Source organism: Pecten maximus, chromosome 2 (assembly GCF_902652985.1).
Source record: "Pecten maximus chromosome 2, xPecMax1.1, whole genome shotgun sequence".
In the NCBI taxonomy this organism is placed as follows: Eukaryota; Metazoa; Mollusca; class Bivalvia; order Pectinida; family Pectinidae; genus Pecten; species Pecten maximus.
Window position 1 is genome coordinate 32,399,827 of NC_047016.1, and position 22,245 is coordinate 32,422,071.

Sequence of the window (22,245 nt, forward strand, 5' to 3'; positions counted from 1 at the left end):
TCATTGGATAATATATAAATGATTATCGGAAGGGTGGAGAGAGGGATACATCAATGGCCATTATGGTAGCTATAGAGTACTGCCAGAATTTCTTTGTCGACTAATATACATCTTATTGTTATTTCCAAGGCCATATTTTTTAATTTTCACTTTGATTTTGTAAGATGATATCTTGATTTATCTTACAGAATTCATATCTGAGATTAGTAATATTTCAGAGAGCATACTAGCGAAAAACACTTGTTGAAAAACCTATTTGTATGTTTGTATTGTGTAATTTTTTTTAATTATTTTTTTGTGTTCTGAGTTGTTATCTTGAATTATCAGTGTAATTTTTGTAGTAAGGTATGACTGATTTTTTTTCTGTGATTACCAAAGTGACATAAAGTGTTTTGCATGAAGGAGTAGTCTAATGAGATACGATAAGGGGAGTAACTCCTGGAATCCACAAGTACATGTACCGTGTATCATTCTTGGATAAGAACTGGCTGATAGAGTGAGATGTATTACTCTGTCGGATGGACGATTTAACTCCCTAATTTTACTCGACGGCGAGAGTGAGGGATTGGGACCACTTTGCTAAAACAGAAGCTGACTTGCTTCTAACGAGACACGAAGATACGCCAAATATGTACTGATGAGGAGATAGTTACACAGATCAATAAACCATGTATGTCCTTTTGACAGAAACATTATATGTTGTTGTGCATTTTTTAAATGTATAATTTTGATAAATGTATGTACACACATGGATCTTTTTTATTTTTTTTTTTTTTTTTTTGTGTGAAAAGTATCCATTTTAAGGGAACTGATAGAATTATGGTACAGTCACCTAAGGCAATGGTTGTTGTTTTGATATCCAATCAAACATATATATGTGTTGTTTGTTATGTTACTTTGTCTACAAACCACATTGTACTTACAAACGTACAAATAAAAGGGTTTATTTGGCAAGGTCATAGTTACCATTAGTAACCATTAGTCTTTTTAAACAAGTAGTAATTAAGGACGATTGAACGTTTTCTTTAAAAAAAAATTGGATGGAGTGATATGTTCGGCCCACATCAGCTGTCAAGCTATATCGCTATACCAGAGTGAAACTAAGGGAGTAACTCTAATATATAAGAGTGATGGATGAAGGTAGAGTTCAAGGTACAGTATTTACCACATGATGATATTTTATAGAAACACAAGTTTGCTTATTTTAAAAAATGCTTTATTAACATAGATGCAAATGTACAATACGAGTTTGCCAAAACCTGTATTACAACGAGCATGTGCTGGATTTCAGGTTAAAAGTTATGAAGCTCAAGTTCTGCAACATCAAACTGGTTTTCCTTTCCTATTCCCGACGTGGCGTTTTCATTTGGGATCGTTTACACTCCAAATAATGGTACAAGTTACAAAATGTTTAGACGTAACGTGAGCTTAACTCTGTGTGTACAAAAAAAATAAATGTCCACGGCATCAACAATATACACGCAAATAAATGTCCGTTTAACACACAACGGTGCCAAGTGTTATTTCACTGTATATGAGCGTTCAAGTTTGTCTATCAGATTCAAATCGCTTCACATCGGCCATAAATGTCAAGTCGTCCGATCGCAGACCGTCTGTCTGTGGAACATTCGAACCCGGCTCCACATCGACAATGAAAGGTTGTGGTGAACACACCAAATCCACCCCTCATCGAGTGAAGGCACATTGGACTGCCGCTGTTGTTGACGTCACACTCTTCCTGTAACAAAGACGGTGATTGGTCCATTAGATTTTGAACAAATGGACACCAGCAGACACATTTACTGATAGTCAATTCCCCTTTAATGCCAATTAAGACCTGCCTTATCCCATTGTGATGAGTTGAAAATTGATTATGATGCACATATGACACCAAAAGCGGTGTTTCAGTTAATATATTATGCAACATGTACGTCAGTTATAGACCAGAATAGACTGCTTATAAATACGTAATGAATCTCCGACGAGGTAAAATTCGAGTCCGTAACATATGGCAAATTACCATCCCGGGATTGAAATACATCCCATAATGTTGTTGTTAAATTACTTCCAGCCTACATGTATTTTTTTAGTGTCAGTTCATGCATGCGGGTTAAAAGCTTTGTTTTTAGGGTTTGTCAGTAGACACCACTGGCAGATTTAAAGGGGGGGGGGGGGGGGGGGCGTCGGGGGGATTACTGAAAATCCTGTATCCTGTATCCGACCTTGGACGCGATACATTCCTAATGTTTTCACATCCAAATAAGCAGTGAAGCCCTTACAAGGAACAGCGAAACCATGGCCGATAACCACAATAACCCCAGACAAATGGGTTTTATCAGATATATACTACATGGCAATTACTTGACCAGGAGCTTCCAATACGGTAAAGAAACCTCTCGCGAGATCTTGTGACAACATAAACTTTCAACATATTGTCTCTATCGATAATTAAACAGATAGCAAAGAAGCAAATATCCTTAATAGAAGACCGACTACATCTGTTGCTATTGCTAGAGCCGCACTGGGGCTCGAACCAGCGACCTTTCGTTTTCTGACAATAAACTAAGACATGTTCGTTAGTCTGAGCTAGTAAGGAGACCCTACTTTTTTTTGTAATTCTATACAATGTTTTTTTTTTTTTTTTTTTGAAAACTATTCAGTAAATACATGTAAGCTTCGATGATTTTTTTACGCGCGTAAACCAGTAGAAACACGTCTCCTTTTTAATCGATTTTTGCATCCCAGTATTGACATTATAATTGGTCGCTGTTCCAGTCATATTCTGGGGTTTCCGCGTGGATATAAATAGTCTGTCTAAATTGATTGGCTCACTAGCATACTTTACACGCAGTGATTGGTTACCTGCTTGTCGGTGATGTCACCATTCGTAAAGGTATAATTGGGGAAATTAATTGCAAACAAAATGTGACCAGGTGAAATCAGAGAGATCCGAATGGTTGTACATTGTTTTATTATTTCACGCAAGGTGGCCCTGTTGTCAGGTTATGGTAGGAAATCGATTGAATCAGAGAGACGTGCGAATGAGAGAAACTCCACACTACCAACCTACCAAAAAGTTTACAGTTGTTAGCTCGTGGACGCAATCAACACCAAATTATATCTCTCATAAATAAAGTCTCAGCATATCTACGCGAACTTCTACATACCCATTTATCTCAAACTTTACTATGACTGCTTACCAATAAATTATACCGTTTAGTAGCCCTCTTAGCTCATTGGAAAGCTATTAATACATGTGAAGAATTGTGTCGTGATTAAGATGACGAGAGAATTATGTCACTACAGTAGTCGAGTAACTGTACGGATAATCGTACTTAGAATCCAGCCAATAGGGCCAACTCACCATGCTACACACGTACTCCTGGTATCGTCGATGGTGAATCATTTTACTTTTTTTCAGAAACAGATGTTGACCATTTGGGCATCGACAGTTGTTTTCTATAATCTCTTCTGGAAATAGGCCAATCTCGAGAGTTTTCAGGGCAGGTTCACTTCCGTTACAAACCGGAAGTATTGGAATTCGTTCACAGTAGTTGAATTGCATCAGAGCTTGAGAACCTAAAAGGGACATTGGTACACATAGTGTTAATGTGAGTAATACAAATTTGACTCGGAAGTTGCCCAGCGCTTTTATATTGAGATATATCAAAATATATTAGGAAAAACTCCTAAAAAAATTTGATTGATTTTTCCTTCATTTAACTGTAGAATATGATACACAATAGAAAAATACATAACACATATATGTCAGTCAGTTGTTGTTTTTTTCAATAAACTATATTCAGATGAAACGTTATCGTCTAAGGTAAAAATTTTGGTTCATATCAAATAATAACCAGACATTATTAGATCGAACGCCGATATACTGTAATTTTAGGATTTAAACCACAAAATGTCGTCCACGCGAAGACATTCTCAGCAATACTGACAAACTCTGCTATTCTACAAACTAAACCAGAGACAAAAATCGCAATACAAGAGTTTACCTCGACAGTAGTTATGAGTAATACTACGGCGAACATAGCCTTTAAACTATTATTTATGAGGACATGTCGTACTTGGATTTGGCTTAGAGTTACTTGGTTGTGACACCGATTAAGCAGAAAACAACTTATTCTCGTTGTACCTTTTCATATGTCTCCATGAAAGGCTGTAGTTTGTTTGTTTATTTGTTTGTTTTATGGGTTCAACGTCCTCGCATTCGCCAGTGTCATGTGAGGACGGGTGTCAAGGAGACACCTAGGGCGACTTCGGTTGGGATTCGAGCGTCAACTATTTACTATAGTAAGACTTTCCTTCTTATGTGAATAGATATGCGTATAAACAAAAGCAACCAAATGGTGACGCATACGCAAATAAAGTTAAGTTGCTGTAGACGGAACTCTTCTAACCTAGGGTCGGGCATGGGTAAATGGAGTTAGAGGGTGTAAGGTCATATGACGTCATAGTAGGAACTCTGGATGATCGATTGTAATTAGAGTCAGTCGAATCTCAACTCGAGTCTAAACCGAAGTTGCTCCTAGAGTGTGAAAACAAAGCACAGAATTACAAGAGTAGTTTGGGGATATTTGGTTGGCTAGTTTCTCTCGTATCTGTTTTTGTGATGTACCTGAGGATTTCAGCTCCATTCGGATTGATTTCCTCAGGTCTGTTGCCCATCCTCTAGGACAGCTGCTTGTCCCGGGACATTCGCACATTTCTTCTTCCGTTGTGATCGTTGACAGACTTCCGTTTTGCAACAGGCCGATAGCCATATCACATGGTTTGTTCAGATGCGTACATACGGGCATATCCGATCCCTGTAACACAGAATTGTTTGGCATTTCATATGATTTGAAATTCAATACCTGAAACGAGCGCAGAATCTTCATAGAAATTGGCATCATGTTAGACTGGTATTGGGTCTGTGCAATTCTTTAGAGAGATGATTACATGAAATGATATATTTGATACCAGTATACTTAAAAACTGCTTTGAATGCTGTTATAACTAGTTGGTACAAAATCACAGGGATTTGACACGAACTCCCAACTCATAATAATATATATGGTATGATACACATACATAGACCGTGAGTTGGGAATTCGTGGCAGATCCCTGTGTGAAAACTATATATTTATTTATTTTACATATTGACGTACCAGTCAAACATCACAAGTACGCGACCCAGATACATATAATTACGTCACCGAATGGACTCTAGTTTCACACTAATGTAAAACATGCATCAATCTGACAACTAATTGTATGGAACAGTGTCAATATGCATATATCCGACAAATCCCTGGAGGGGCCCTGGTGTGTCCTAGCCATCTGTCCAGTACGCAGCAGCACTCGAGCCTCATTAATGATCCATACAGAACTACTAATGGCCATATAACGAGTTTAATGATGTCTCCAGTGTGTGCTCATATTTAAATAATCAGTATACTCGATTGTCGTTGATTACCGTAAATAACCTACCACAGGACCCTTTATATAGTTGTGACAGTCTATATACTTGTGCAAATCATTGTGTTGTTTTGGGACAGTACAGGCCATTTTGTGGAACAGCTTGCCGGAAGTCGAAAACCCTGTCTTGATTCAAGAAGGAGGTTAAAACCACAGGCGCTTGCATGTAAAATATCAATTTTTAAAAATACAAAATAAAAATTTGGTAAAAATGATACCTCCGGTGTTCATTATATAATTTTAATCTAGCCCCCCAAAAGTCTGAAAATGTGCTATAAACATTAGGAGAGGTCCAAATACATATAGACTGTAACTAATTATCAAGTTCCTATGGGTCTGTGTACTGTAAAAACTTCAAGGTTTCGAACTCCATCAAGAGCGAAACAGCACCGACCTTACTTCAATCGACTAAAAACACATTTATTTAAACTGACACGGCGCATACAATATACGACCATCATCATGTGAATGTGAACTACATTAGAGTAATTTATAATGTTGTATATTATTTCTTATTATCTAAAAATTGTCTGTGACCCTTAAAAGGAAAATGTATAATGTGTGTAAATGTTATTTCATCTCTTTTTTCCTTGTTCGTGAACAAATGAAAAGTTTAAACTAAATGGACTTCCACGCGAATCGATGCGTAATTGAAAATTCATCTCTTGATAAATGATATGAGCGAATTCCATTATGTACAAGGGTACAATATGTAGATGTCCTACACCAGACAACGTCAAAAAGTGGAACATACTATAATTTCTGCTATGCTATACCATAGGTGCCCTTCCATATTTCTTGGAGTGAAGTTCATGAAATTGTGTTATCAAAATTACACCAAGTGTTTCGAAATGTAAATGTTCATTGCGAATATTACACTGATTGTTTCCCTTTATGGGCGCATTTTGACATTTACGCATTATTCAGGCTACACGAAATGATCTATTTACAAATAGTGTCTTAGATATTCCTCCAGACTTCCTAAAATGAACGGCCAGGAATGATAATGCGTTTAGCTACTACACAGTGATATGGTATAAAATTCAAAATGATGCTCCACAGGAACCGATCATGCCCCTTACCTTGTCCCTTCCTCTTCCATGACACATATTGAACGTCTAGTACTGAAAGACATTCAGAGTAGTGGGAGTGTATTGGCCATACCGCCTCCAAAACTAAAGTAATGGGAACATGTTGGGAGTGTGTTGGCCATACCGCCTCCAAAACTAAAGTAATGGGAACATGTTGGGAGTGTGTTGGCCATACCGCCTCCAAAACTAAAGTAATGGGAACATGTTGGGAGTGTATTGGCCATACCGCCACCAAACACTAAAGTAATGGAAATGTGTTGGAGGTAGTTTTGGCCATACCGCCTCCAAAACTAAAGTAATGGGAACATGTTGGGAGTGTGTTGGCCATACCGCCTCCAAAACTAAAGTAATGGGAACATGTTGGGAGTATTTTTGGCCATACCGCCACCAAAACTAAAGTAATGGGAACATGTTGGGAGTATTTTTGGCCATACCGCCTCTAAAACTAAAGTAATGGGAACATGTTGGGAGTGTATTGGCCATACCGCCTCTAAAACTAAAGTAACGGGAATATGTTGGGAGTGTGTTGGCCATACCGCCTCTAAAACTAAAGTAATGGGAACATGTTGGGAGTGTATTGGCCATACCGCCTCTAAAACTAAAGTAACGGGAATATGTTGGGAGTGTGTTGGCCATACCGCCACCAAAACTAAAGTAATGGGAACATGTTGGGAGTATTTTTGGCCATACCGCCACCAAAACTAAAGTAACGGGAATATGTTGGGAGTATTTTTGGCCATACCGCCTCTAAAACTAAAGTAATGGGAACATGTTGGGAGTGTATTGGCCATACCGCCTCTAAAACTAAAGTAACGGGAATATGTTGGGAGTGTGTTGGCCATACCGCCACCAAAACTAAAGTAATGGGAACATGTTGGGAGTATTTTTGGCCATACCGCCACCAAAACTAAAGTAATGGGAATGTGTTGGGAGTGTATTGGCCATACCGCCTCCAAAACTAAAGTAATGGGAACATGTTGGGAGTATTTTTGGCCATACCGCCTCCAAAACTAAAGTAATGGGAACATGTTGGGAGTGTATTGGCCATACCGCCACCAAAACTAAAGTAATGGGAATGTGTTGGAGGTAGTTTTGGCCATACCGCCTCCAAAACTAAAGTAATGGGAACATGTTGGGAGTATTTTTGGCCATACCGCCTCCAAAACTAAAGTAATGGGAACATGTTGGGAGTATTTTTGGCCATACCGCCACCAAAACTAAAGTAATGGGAACATGTTGGGAGTATTTTTGGCCATACCGCCACCAAAACTAAAGTAATGGGAAAATGTTGGGAGTGTATTGGCTATACCGCCTCCAAAACTAAAGTAATGGGAACATGTTGGGAGTATTTTTGGCCATACCGCCTCCAAAACTAAAGTAATGGGAACATGTTGGGAGTGTATTGGCCATACCGCCACCAAACACTAAAGTAATGGAAATGTGTTGGAGGTAGTTTTGGCCATACCGCCTCCAAAACTAAAGTAATGGGAACATGTTGGGAGTATTTTTGGCCATACCGCCTCCAAAACTAAAGTAATGGGAACATGTTGGGAGTATTTTTGGCCATACCGCCACCAAAACTAAAGTAATGGGAACATGTTGGGAGTATTTTTGGCCATACCGCCACCAAAACTAAAGTAATGGGAACATGTTGGGAGTATTTTTGGCCATACCGCCACCAAAACTAAAGTAATGGGAAAATGTTGGGAGTGTATTGGCCATACCGCCTCCAAAACTAAAGTAATGGGAACATGTTGGGAGTATTTTTGGCCATACCGCCTCCAAAACTAAAGTAATGGGAACATGTTGGGAGTATTTTTGGCCATACCGCCACCAAAACTAAAGTAATGAGAACATGTTGGGAGTGTATTGGCCATACCGCCACCAAAACTAAAGTAATGGGAACATGTTGGGAGTATTTTTGGCCATACCGCCTCCAAAACTAAAGTAATGAGAACATGTTGGGAGTGTATTGGCCATACCGCCACCAAAACTAACGTAATGGGAACATGTTGGGAGTGTATTGGCCATACCGCCTCCAAAACTAAAGTAACGGGAACATGTTGGGAGTGTGTTGGCTATACCGCCTCTAAAACTAAAGTAATGGGAACATGTTGGGAGTGTATTGGCCATACCGCCACCAAAACTAAAGTAATGGGAAAATGTTGGGAGTGTATTGGCCATACCGCCTCCAAAACTAAAGTAATGGGAACATGTTGGGTGTGTATTGGCCATACCGCCTCCAAAACTAAAGTAATGGGAACATGTTGGGAGTGTATTGGCCATACCGCCACCAAAACTAAAGTAATGGGAACATGTTGGGAGTGTATTGGCCATACCGCCTCCAAAACTAAAGTAATGGGAACATGTTGGGAGTGTATTGGCCATACCGCCTCCAAAACTAAAGTAATGAGAACATGTTGGGAGTGTATTGGCCATACCGCCTCCAAAACTAAAGTAATGGGAACATGTTGGGAGTATTTTTGGCCATACCGCCTCCAAAACTAAAGTAATGGGAACATGTTGGGAGTGTATTGGCCATACCGCCACCAAAACTAAAGTAATGGGAACATGTTGGGAGTGTATTGGCCATACCGCCACCAAAACTAAAGTAATGGGAACATGTTGGGAGTATTTTTGGCCATACCGCCTCCAAAACTAAAGTAATGGGAACATGTTGGGAGTATTTTTGGCCATACCGCCTCCAAAACTAAAGTAATGGGAACATGTTGGGAGTATTTTTGGCCATACCGCCTCCAAAACTAAAGTAATGGGAACATGTTGGGAGTGTATTGGCCATACCGCCTCCAAAACTAAAGTAATGAGAACATGTTGGGAGTATTTTTGGCCATACCGCCTCCAAAACTAAAGTAATGGGAACATGTTGGGAGTATTTTTGGCCATACCGCCTCCAAAACTAAAGTAATGGGAACATGTTGGGAGTATTTTTGGCCATACCGCCTCCAAAACTAAAGTAATGGGAACATGTTGGGAGTGTATTGGCCATACCGCCTCCAAAACTAAAGTAATGAGAACATGTTGGGAGTATTTTTGGCCATACCGCCTCCAAAACTAAAGTAATGGGAACATGTTGGGAGTGTATTGGCCATACCGCCACCAAAACTAAAGTAATGGGAACATGTTGGGAGTATTTTTGGCCATACCGCCTCCAAAACTAAAGTAATGGGAACATGTTGGGAGTGTGTTGGCCATACCGCCTCCAAAACTAAAGTAACGGGAACATGTTGGAAGTATTTTTGGCCATACCGCCACCAAAACTAAAGTAATGGGAACATGTTGGGAGTATTTTTGGCCATACCGCCACCAAAACTAAAGTAATGGGAACATGTTGGGAGTGTGTTGGCCATACCGCCTCCAAAACTAAAGTAACGGGAACATGTTCGGAGTATTTTTGGCCATACCGCCACCAAAACTAAAGTAATGGGAACATGTTGGGAGTGTGTTGGCCATACCGCCACCAAAACTAAAGTAATGGGAACATGTTGGGAGTATTTTTGGCCATACCGCCTCCAAAACTAAAGTAATGGGAACATGTTGGGAGTGTGTTGGCCATACCGCCACCAAAACTAAAGTAATGAGAACATGTTGGGAGTATTTTTGGCCATACCGCCTCCAAAACTAAAGTAATGGGAACATGTTGGGAGTGTGTTGGCCATACCGCCACCAAAACTAAAGTAATGAGAACATGTTGGGAGTATTTTTGGCCATACCGCCTCCAAAACTAAAGTAATGGGAACATGTTGGGAGTGTGTTGGCCATACCGCCTCCAAAACTAAAGTAACGGGAACATGTTCGGAGTATTTTTGGCCATACCGCCACCAAAACTAAAGTAATGGGAACATGTTGGGAGTGTGTTGGCCATACCGCCTCCAAAACTAAAGTAACGGGAACATGTTCGGAGTATTTTTGGCCATACCGCCACCAAAACTAAAGTAATGAGAACATGTTGGGAGTGTGTTGGCCATACCGCCTCCAAAACTAAAGTAATGGGAACATGTTGGGAGTATTTTTGGCCATACCGCCTCCAAAACTAAAGTAATGGGAACATGTTGGGAGTGTATTGGCCATACCGCCTCCAAAACTAAAGTAATGAGAACATGTTGGGAGTGTGTTGGCCATACCGCCTCCAAAACTAAAGTAATGGGAACATGTTGGGAGTATTTTTGGCCATACCGCCTCCAAAACTAAAGTAATGGGAACATGTTGGGAGTATTTTTGGCCATACCGCCTCTAAAACTAAAGTAACGGGAACATGTTGGGAGTATTTTTGGCCATACCGCCTCCAAAACTAAAGTAATGGGAACATGTTGGGAGTATTTTTGGCCATACCGCCACCAAAACTAAAGTAATGAGAACATGTTGGGAGTGTGTTGGCCATACCGCCTCCAAAACTAAAGTAATGGGAACATGTTGGGAGTATTTTTGGCCATACCGCCTCCAAAACTAAAGTAATGGGAACATGTTGGGAGTATTTTTGGCCATACCGCCTCTAAAACTAAAGTAACGGGAACATGTTGGGAGTATTTTTGGCCATACCGCCTCCAAAACTAAAGTAATGGGAACATGTTGGGAGTATTTTTGGCCATACCGCCTCCAAAACTAAAGTAATGGGAACATGTTGGGAGTATTTTTGGCCATACCGCCTCCAAAACTAAAGTAATGGGAACATGTTGGGAGTATTTTTGGCCATACCGCCTCCAAAACTAAAGTAATGGGAACATGTTGGGAGTGTATTGGCCATACCGCCTCCAAAACTAAAGTAATGGGAACATGTTGGGAGTATTTTTGGCCATACCGCCTCCAAAACTAAAGTAATGGGAACATGTTGGGAGTATTTTTGGCCATACCGCCACCAAAACTAAAGTAATGAGAACATGTTGGGAGTATTTTTGGCCATACCGCCTCCAAAACTAAAGTAATGGGAACATGTTGGGAGTGTATTGGCCATACCGCCTCCAAAACTAAAGTAATGGGAACATGTTGGGAGTATTTTTGGCCATACCGCCTCCAAAACTAAAGTAACGGGAACATGTTGGGAGTATTTTTGGCCATATCGCCTCCAAAACTAAAGTAATGGGAACATCTTGGGAGTATTTTTGGCCATACCGCCACCAAAACTAAAGTAATGGGAACATGTTGGGAGTATTTTTGGCCATACCGCCTCCAAAACTAAAGTAATGGGAACATGTTGGGAGTGTATTGGCCATACCGCCACCAAAACTAAAGTAATGAGAACATGTTGGAGGTAGTTTTGGCCATACCGCCTCCAAACACTAAAGTAGTGGGAATGTGTTGAAAGTATTGTTGGTCATACCGCCACCAAACACTAAAGTAATGGAAATGTGTTGGAGGTAGTTTTGGCCATACCGCCACCAAACACTAAAGTAGTGGAAATGTGTTGTGGGTACTGTAGACCATACCGCCACCAAAACTAAAGTAGTGGGAATGTGTTGGGGGGTATTGTTTGCCATACCGCCTCCATAGATTAAAATCTTTAATACCCTACCCGTTTTTATTCGGACGAGATGTGACGAGGCGACGATCAACATACATTTTTTTATGAAAAATATGGTTTCTCTACAGTATCTAACCAATAACTACATGTCCCTAATCTAGGCTATTGTGTATTTATCAATGTTTGATTACACGATATAATCAATATCCTGTATTTTATTCACCTCTGTCAACGTTATCCTTCTCTGTTAACATTTACCATCCCTTTAACTCTAACGCTCCCTAACCCTCTCTATCTACCATCCCTTTAACTCTACGCTCCCTAACCCTCTCTATCTACCATCACTTTAACTCTAGCGCTCCCTAACCCTCTCTATCTACCATCCCTTTAACTCTAGCACTCCCTAACCCTCTCTATCTACCATCACTTTAACTCTAACGCTCCCTAACCCTATCAACCTACCATCCCTTTCACTCTAGCACTCCCTAACCCCCTCTATCTACCATCCCTTTAACTCTAGCGCTCCCTAACCCTCTCTATCTACCATCCCTTTAACTCTAGCACTCCCTAACCCTCTCTATCTACAATCCCTTTAACTCTAGCGCTCCCTAACTAACCCTCTCTATCTACCATGACTTTAACTCTAGCGCTCCCTACCCTCTCTATCTACCATCCCTTTAACTCTAGCACTCCCTAACCCCCTCTATCTACCAACCCTTTAACTCTATCGCTCCCTAACCCCCTCTATCTACCATGACTTTAACTCTAGCGCTCCCTAACCCTCTCTATCTACCATCACTTTAACTCTAGCGCTCCCTAACCCCCTCTATCTACCATGACTTTAACTCTATCGCTCCCTAACCCTCTCTATCTACCAACCCTTTAACTCTATCGCTCCCTAACCCCCTCTATCTACCATGACTTTAACTCTAACGCTCCCTAACCCTCTCTATCTACCATCACTTTAACTCTAGCGCTCCCTAACCCCCTCTATCTACCATGACTTTAACTCTAGCGCTCCCTAACCCTCTCTATCTACCATCCCTTTAACTCTAGCGCTCCCTAACCCCCTCTATCTACCATGACTTTAACTCTAGCACTCCCTAACCCTCTCTATCTACAATCCCTTTAACTCTAGCGCTCCCTAACTAACCCTCTCTATCTACCATCCCTTTAACTCTAACGCTCCCTAACCCGCTCTATCTACCATCCCTTTAACTCTAGCGCTCCCTAACCCTCTCTATCTACCATCCCTTTAACTCTAGCACTCCCTAACCCTAACTATCTACCATCCCTTTAACTCTAGCGCTCCCTACCCTCTCTATCTACCATCCCTTTAACTCTAACGCTCCCTAACCCTATCTATCTACCATCACTTTAACTCTAGCGCTCCCTAACCCTCTCTATCTACCATCACTTTAACTCTAGCGCTCCCTAATCCTCTCTATCTACCATCCCTTTAACTCTAACGCTCCCTAACCCTATCTATCTACCATCACTTTAACTCTAGCGCTCCCTAACTTTCTCTGTCTACCATCCCTTTAACTCTAGCACTCCCTAACCCTCTCTATCTACCATCCCTTTAACTCTAGCGCTCCCTAACCCTCTCTATCTACCATCACTTTAACTCTAGTGTTCCCTAACCCTCTCTATCTACCATCCCTTTAACTCTAGCGCTCCCTAACCCCCTCTATCTACCATCCCTTTAACTCTAGCGCTCCCTAACCCCCTCTATCTACCAACCCTTTCACTCTATCGCTCCCTAACCCTCTCTATCTACCATCCCTTTAACTCTAGCGCTCCCTAACCCTCTCTATCTACCAACCCTTTCACTCTATCGCTCCCTAACCCTCTCTATCTACCATCCCTTTAACTCTAGCGCTCCCTAACCCTCTCTATCTACCATCACTTTAACTATAGTGTTCCCTAACCCTCTCTATCTACCATCCCTTTAACTCTAGCGCTCCCTAACCCTCTCTATCTACCATCCCTTTAAATCTAACGTTCCCTAACCCTATCAACCTACCAACCCGTTCACTCTATCGCTCCCTAACCCTCTCTATCTACCAACCCTTTCACTCTATCGCTCCCTAACCCCCTCTATCTACCATCACTTTAACTCTAGCGCTCCCTAACCCTCTCTATCTACCATCCCTTTAACTCTAACGTTCCCTAACCCTATCAACCTACCAACCCTTTCACTCTATCGCTCCCTAACCCTTTCTATCTACCATCCCTTTAACTCTAGCGCTCCCTCACCCTCTCTATCTACCATCCCTTTAACTCTAGCGCTGCCTAATCCTTTATATCCCTCCAATGATTTTTCCCTCTTATCCAAATTTTCACTGTTATCATATTTCCCTCTTATCCTCAGTATGTTAGGAGATCTTTTACCATTAGGGTGAACAAGGACACACGATTTTCATTTCGTATACAATATATTTAACTCACAGTTTTTGTTTTGCAGACCATCTTTACTACAACAGAATCTAGATGTAAAATAGAGTTTTACTAGTAAACATTTTTTCGAATTTTGATGCCTTGTCACCGCTTTGTCAAAAGTGAGGAAGCTTCATGTGAGACAATGCTTTGTTGTATTTCGATATCATTGTTAGGAGTCTGGTCAAGTATCTATCAAATATTACCCCGGCCCTTAGTCAGTATGCTGATGTATCTACACCTGGCTTTCTGTTCCTTTTGTCGGTATACCACAAACACATATATGTTTGTATGAACTGGTGGTTTGTACTACAATAGTCCTCTTCCCTGATTCATTAATGACTGAATGACGTCACATCCGGTTCGTTAAGTACTTCCTACCGGAACACTGTATGCTGTTTTTTGTTGCTAGAGAAACGTGACCTCCAGATTGTATACAGTGTAATATCCTCAATCAAACGGTGACATACGACAACCTCAATTTAATTTGTGTGTTGTAAATTAATCAATAGATACCAATTATCTTTACACAGATAAATACAGTGTTACTATGAATAGCATATTTATGAAGTATTGGAACAGATGGACGTCCGGTAGGTTTACGGTAAAGTCAACTTCGTCCGTGTTTTCGTCTTTTCCAAACGACGTTGAGTTCCGATGTCTTATTATTGTTCCTTTATTTGTTGGTTAAACATTGTGATTTGTGATCCGAAGTATGACACCAATCCACATTACATGACATGGAGACAGCGTCACAAAACCAGAGGCGCTGATTTCAGGTCAAACCTGGAGGATCAGGAGTACTTCTGGGGACATTCGTCTATCCATTTCTTATTATATTTGGTGTAAATACCAACACTACTCGGATTATCATACCATATAAACATGTCAGCTTCCGGTCAATGTGTGATCGTGCCAAACAGCATGAACACTAGCATACAGTCACAATGTGTGATTGGTCATGTGGCAAGATAACTCTTCCCGCTACAATGACATATGATTCGAACGTGCATTCACGAACATATGATCAGATTATTTTTACAATATGTGATAAATATATATAATATTAATTACTGGATAGCTAAGCATTTTTCCTGTGTTTGGACGGCTAGTAGTCTTAACACTGGACAAACGTTTGTTTAATATTCGTCAATGTGTTAGGATACATGTCATAAACATCAACAGTAAGATAGGAGGAGTTTGCATTCGTGTTTGAGCTGCAATCTGAATACCGGGTTGTTTTTTTAATTATTGAAATTCACACAACGAACATTGGAAGCGGCTTGATACAAAGTGTATTTCGTTATTTATTGGTAACAAGATAGAGAAATATATTCTGATAAAATGAAATTAAATATGTCAGAAAATGATAATATTATTAAAATTCTGTCGGCTAATAACTCTCAGATCATACGTAGAACAAAATAGTCATTAGAACAGAGGAGAGTGGGCTTACATCCAGTTTAATCTGTACGGTATGTTTGTATATATGTATTGTCACCAAATTATTTATTCAGAATCAGGTGTAATTAGAATTGTATAAACAATTCAATTAAAATTGTATATTATATAAATATGTAAGGGATCGGGTCTGCGTGATTTGTAACGATCTCTGCCACTCAGGACAAGGAGCGTGCTTCGATTACACGTCAGAGACCCTGGTTCGATTCCTTACGGGGTCTTCTTCCACAATACAATAGGTGAGCATTATTATTTACATAATATCAATGCAAAAATGTTGTGTAAATTTAGAATATGTAATCATAAATCACCAATTGAAACTGGCAGGTGGGAAAATATAGATAGAGCTGAAAGGATATGTAAATTATGTAGAAGTAATACAACTGGGGATGCATTTCATTTTAATTTAGAATATCCAAAATTTGATATATACAAAGAAGAAATTTACTTGGTAGATACTACTGTAAGAGTTGATATTTTGAAATATTTTTTTCTGATATGAACGATTCAAGTATAAGAAGCTCATAAATTCATGTATACGTTTATCAAATGTATTAATGACAAAGTCTTTTCTGTGTAAATTGAAAAAAAAATACAATATATGCTGTTCTGGACACGCAAATACATGTATGTTATATCATGTATTATATCTGTACCATTAAGTTGTGTGAGAAAAAAGAGAATCTTGAATATTGATAGTACAAGCATTACTGGTATAAAGTACCAGAGCTACCGAAATACTCAGTAAAAAATAGTCGTAAGAATGAATCAAACCAAAACCACGATCTACCGAGCTAACCTCATCCTAACTCTACCAAACCACCATAGCGAAATCGCCGTTGTACTGAAATCAGATGGTAACCATGGCAATTGACGACACCCGAGACTATACTGACTAGAGCATAGCAATTGTGAAAATTGGGTATTGACGAAAATGTCGAGCAAACATCTGATAACGTATCATGATAACACAGATTGCCACGTACCATATTTTATAATTGCACAGTTGTATTAATATGCTCACATTATAAAACAAACAGGTTACAAGAGTCAGTCAATCCCGATAGAGCTATGAATTCCTACAATGTAGGTGTAAATTATATGCATTAGGTTTTGTGTACAGTTCATAAAATGTAAAGCATGCATATGTATGATATAACTTAACAGTAAGTTTTGAAATAAGAGTCGGTCATTCAGCTTATTAAATATATTATAAATAGTTTGGCTGAATTAATAGTTGGACTGTCACACTGACTGACCTAAATATGTATGTATATGTTTCTTTCATATATAAATGTCGGAAACACGACAGACATTTCAGGTGAAATCACGTAACTCTAATGAGACACAGGAATGTTTATATATGTTAAAAACAAAATAGGATTCTTACCTGCCATGGATTCAGGAACTTTGAGAAATCGATCATTTTGTTGACATTTCCGGATATCAATCCGGGACATAAACAGCCTATAACAAGAACAGCCCCAATGAAGCACTGCATATTTGTAGTAAAATATAAACGGAGTGTTGTAGTAAGTGACACACTTCCACTCAATGACAAATACACCTTTTATATACCGCTGTTTCCGGCCACCTATCGGTCTCCCTGACCTGTTTCAGCCGATTACCGCGTGGGGGCGTTATATAGTCACTCCGGGCGGAATTAACATGAAATAATCCCCGCCTATTGGTTGCTGAAGGGGGCTGGTGGTGGCGATCAATTCGACATGCTTTGGAATTACAAATCTGCAATGTTGATTTGGAACGCACAGCTCTTACCAACCTGTTGTCATCTTGTGCTGTGTTATAATTATTTATATCGCTGGAACATGTGTCACACATCTGAAATGTTTAATGACTTTAGAAAGGCTTTCAATGTTATCATCCCTTGTTTGTAGAAGACATTGTCATTGACCATTAAAGAATAAAATCCCGTGAAAATCAAACCCAGGCAGTGACTCAGTATGGGAGGGGTAAACGTAAGCCGCCTTTAAGTTGTCACGTATGGTGGTTTACTACATAACCACAAATACATCTCTATCCCATGCGAGAATTATGGGGGTTTAGGGTGAGTGTTCTGAGACTGTATAAGTTTTCATCAAGCTACAGCTTATTTGTCATGAAAATATTTTTTTTTTTATACAAAGAGGTATTGGCCATGAGGATACGTTATCCCTAATCCGAAGGTTTCTAATATTTTATCGACCTTTCAGAAAAGTCTTATGTGTGCCGACTAACATCAAATAAAATCAAAACTCCTGCAATAGCGACGGGGCTGGGGGAGGGTCGGCACTTCAGTATATGTATATGTTAATACCATTGTAACCAATTTACCAAGTTACCAATTAATGTCAATACCGTCGTGTGAATAGAAAACAAACATATACATGTATATCAAAACATCAATCATTTTCCGACATACCTGACCTACGGACATACATGTTATCATGCATAAACAGATCAATACACTCATTTTTGAATCTTACTCCGAGTTTCCAAACATTTCGCATACGAATCACGTGATTTAAACCTCACGGGAAACTATTTTCGGCATGAGCATTACCCTGTGTGACGCGTGATCTTGTCCGGTCACATGAACGCAATCATAACAAATATGGCCGCGAAAGGATTGCTAACTCAGGAACTGTATCATAAAATGATCGGATTTAGCTGATCATGTAGTTGATATGTATGTCCGTATGACATGTCTGTATGGTCAGCTATGTCGAAACACGATCAATGTTTGGATATATTTGTATTCTATCCACACGACGGTATTGAATAGTTGAAAACATTCACTCAAGTGCCGACCCAAGGTTTAAAGTGTGAAAAGGGTTATTAAAACACTGCATGCACAGTCTATGCTGAGCTTTTTGAGAGTTGAAACACTGTATACTGCAAATCACTTATATTTCACGTGGGATTTATTTTCGCAATAATACACAAAGAAAGTCAACCGCCAATTTAAATCAACAACTTTGGATGGCGACCAAGCTATTGGTTATCGATATAGGAGTCCACGGCTCTAATACCTCACCTATCACTGATTTAAAGTAATTTCTAAATCAGCATTTGCGAAATCGAGTATTTGGAGTATTCGCGAATAAGTCAGAAAAGGCTAGTTCGCGAAATGAAAAAAAAGCGAAATCTACAGTAATTTTTTTCAAGCATTCATTTTTATTTAATTATCTTTAATTAATTTGGTGCTGATACAGGATCTGCCATGTTTCGTACTTATATTAGATGTATCTACCAGAAGTCCAATGTCAAAATTAAGGGGAATATCTTCGCTATGATAACCTAGCCTCGGTATAATCATTATATGTATTATATGTCTTTTACCTAGATCTGCATGGTCGTTGTGAGAAGCAAATTGATAACAATTATAATATACAAATAAGCAAATGATACGAAAAAAAAGCAATTCTTCAGATAGATGCACCATTCGGTTGGGTTTTCTATGAATACTTTATAACTGTTGGTTTAAGGTCTGATAAACTTCAGGTGATAATGCTATATAAACTTACCAATAAAACAATATTACATCTGTATACGTTTATACTATATCTGTATCTGTTTCATGTGTAAAGGTCAACGTGTCGCCTGTTTCATAATAAGCCATGTATTTAAAGTTTTCAGGGATGCGGCTCTAAATGTGAATAGATGAAGTCAAAATACCTTACTTTGTTTTATTTTCACTGTCATAATAGCAATTAAGGTGATGTTGGCGGTACCGAAATGAACATTCCCTTGCTAATATCTAATTATAAAGTAAAAGAAACTTGCGTTTTTTCAGTATGCATTATCTAAATATCAATTAAAACAGACCGTGCTGTGAGGAAATATTGTAGACTTATGCGCTAAAAACTTGAATTGTTATTAATTAAGTATGTGTAGTTATATAATTCATAAGCCAGGTGTTTTTGTTATTTACAAGGAAATCTTTAAAAATGGTAACCTTTTTGTACTGGACACTAGCAGCATTGAGGTATACAATATGCTTGACTTCAGACAGAAACCTATTTCACCGGAAGATGGCGTGACAATTCTCCGTTCAAATGCCGAACTGATTTTATCTGGTTGAATGGCGTTTGTCAAAATTACAGACATTTTTATGAACAATTGCTATACTGTTACCGACATCGCTCTGGAAATAAATGGTCGACAAAAACGACCATAAACATTTTTTTCTGTTTCTGAACACTTCTGCAGCAACATAAACGAACACCACTAATTTTGTTTTCTCCTGTTTTAAAAATGTCCATTGACGTAATACTACGATATATCTAATGACTGAAACATATTCGATTTTTTGTCCTCAAATAGCGGTAAAACACATGTAGTGTTTGTCTGTTGTTGTTTTGAATGTTGTAGCCGACCTAAGTTAATAAACAACATGCAATTAAATTATCAATAGCTGTAATAGTCATCAAAACAAGATATACAACGGGTGCAAATAACAAAAAACATAAAAACTGATACAAAACAAATTTGATCAGTTGAGGAAGATCACAGGAAAAGTTTTAGTTTAAACATATTTTATTGGTTTTTTAAACAATCAAGAGAATTGGGTACACGTTATGGCAACCATTAGAAGCCCTCTCTTCCACAATTTATTTCATCAATGTGACAGTACCAATAGACACATATGTACATTATATACAATGAAAAGAAATTGGAAAACAGCGGAGTTAAAGAAAAGACAGATTGGAAGTGCAGGGAAATGATATCATAAAGGATATTTTATCATTTACAACGACATGTTGTATAATATTATATAGAATATGAAATATGATTCGCTATAATAATGTCTGCCTTGGACATACATGTACTAGCTATACACTCCAGCTACTTTCTCTGTTTCATATTGTCCATGTAAATTCTCATGCTTAGTAATCTTTCTCTATAGTGAACACTCGTACTCCTTCTAGGTATCGTTTCTTTGTGCCAGACAGAAATTCAATTTCAAATTCATTTTAATCTTTAAACATATTTAACAGAGAAACGTAAATAAGAATTTACATTATATCTGGTTAACATCGCTTGTGATACGATGTTTCAGAAAAGGTAGTGATAGGATAGGTAGGTTATATAGAAAGACAGGGAATAAGAGGATAATTTATAGGGTAATGTCCCCTACTCTTCAAGACTATTATGTTAAAATATATATTACTTTTCCGAATAAATACTCGACACTTTCAAAAATAGTTTTAATTTCTTCTAATGTAAAAGCATATATTGATATAACTGTTGATACCGACGTAATTTAATAAACATATCATTTCTTATGTGGTAACAAAGTGGACATTCCAACAAAAACTGATACAATGTAGGGATTTTCAAGGGAATAACTACAAGAAAAGGAATAAGAATCAGTTCAATTAACACGATAGAGATCATTATTTAATGCACTGCAGTTGTTTCTTAGCTTAGTAACTCAGGAAAAGTATGGTCGATATCACAATCCCATTGGAAAATGCTCTTTTTCTTTGAGCGAAATTAGACGTGTGCGATACCCTTTGATTTGCCAGATGGTTTCCCTTGGTACTTATTTTAAGAATGGTGATATAACCCGGATATGACGTAAGTTTACATGGTGGGTGCAGACGAAGCAGACCTGGTATTATCCTCCTTGTAATTGTCCAAGTGTCTTCATTTAAATCAATACAACTGTATATTTTGCTTTGAATCGGAATTGAAATTTCAACGTCTGTATGTGTTTGACGAGTTATGTTTTTTTTTGTGTTAAAAACTTAGCCTTGAATAGGTATCCTTGATTTAATTTGTAACTGACTCCGCTTTCAGGGCGCATATCTTCTCTGTGTCTACTGGAGGCACTTTTCGGATGGTATATCCATGCAGGAGGAACATGATTTAAACATAATTTTATTGAGCAACATAACAAATGAACTAGAGACAAGTTCTTACAACCAACAAGCTCTTCTCCAGAGGAAAATCTGTTCCAGAGTTCGGCACACATCTGAATCTTGACTAACGGTAATGGTTCTTCTCTTTCACACTTATAAGCAAAGTGATTGGTCAAATTTATATACCAAGAACCAATCAAAAGTCAAATTACTACAGTGCGAGATTTGACCCAAGAGTACGAAGAAAGTAGATATCGAGGTCTCGTACATTAAGCCAGCAGGCAACCAACCCTTGAGACCCAGGGGTATTTATAACTTATTGACATGCATTAAACCTTGTTGAACAGGGGAAACCATTATTAAGCTGCCAGATAATTTTTATCGATTTTGAAAATAATTGTTAATAATTCAACAGTACGATTTGTGTAAATTATGTACT

General features: G+C 38.7%; 1 protein-coding gene across 1 annotated transcript; it reads right to left on the reverse strand.

The window, feature by feature from the left end:
- Window positions 1-1,194: 1,194 nt before the first annotated feature.
- On the reverse strand, window positions 1,195-17,557 carry LOC117321815. The gene is made up of 4 exons (XM_033876393.1): window positions 17,330-17,557; window positions 4,631-4,820; window positions 3,365-3,579; window positions 1,195-1,738 (listed from the first exon to the last, which is right to left on the reverse strand). Exons 1-4 carry the CDS (start codon window positions 17,438-17,440, stop codon window positions 1,562-1,564), a joined length of 693 nt encoding a protein of 230 aa, XP_033732284.1. The 5' UTR covers window positions 17,441-17,557; the 3' UTR covers window positions 1,195-1,561.
- Between the last annotated feature and the right edge of the window lie 4,688 nt (window positions 17,558-22,245).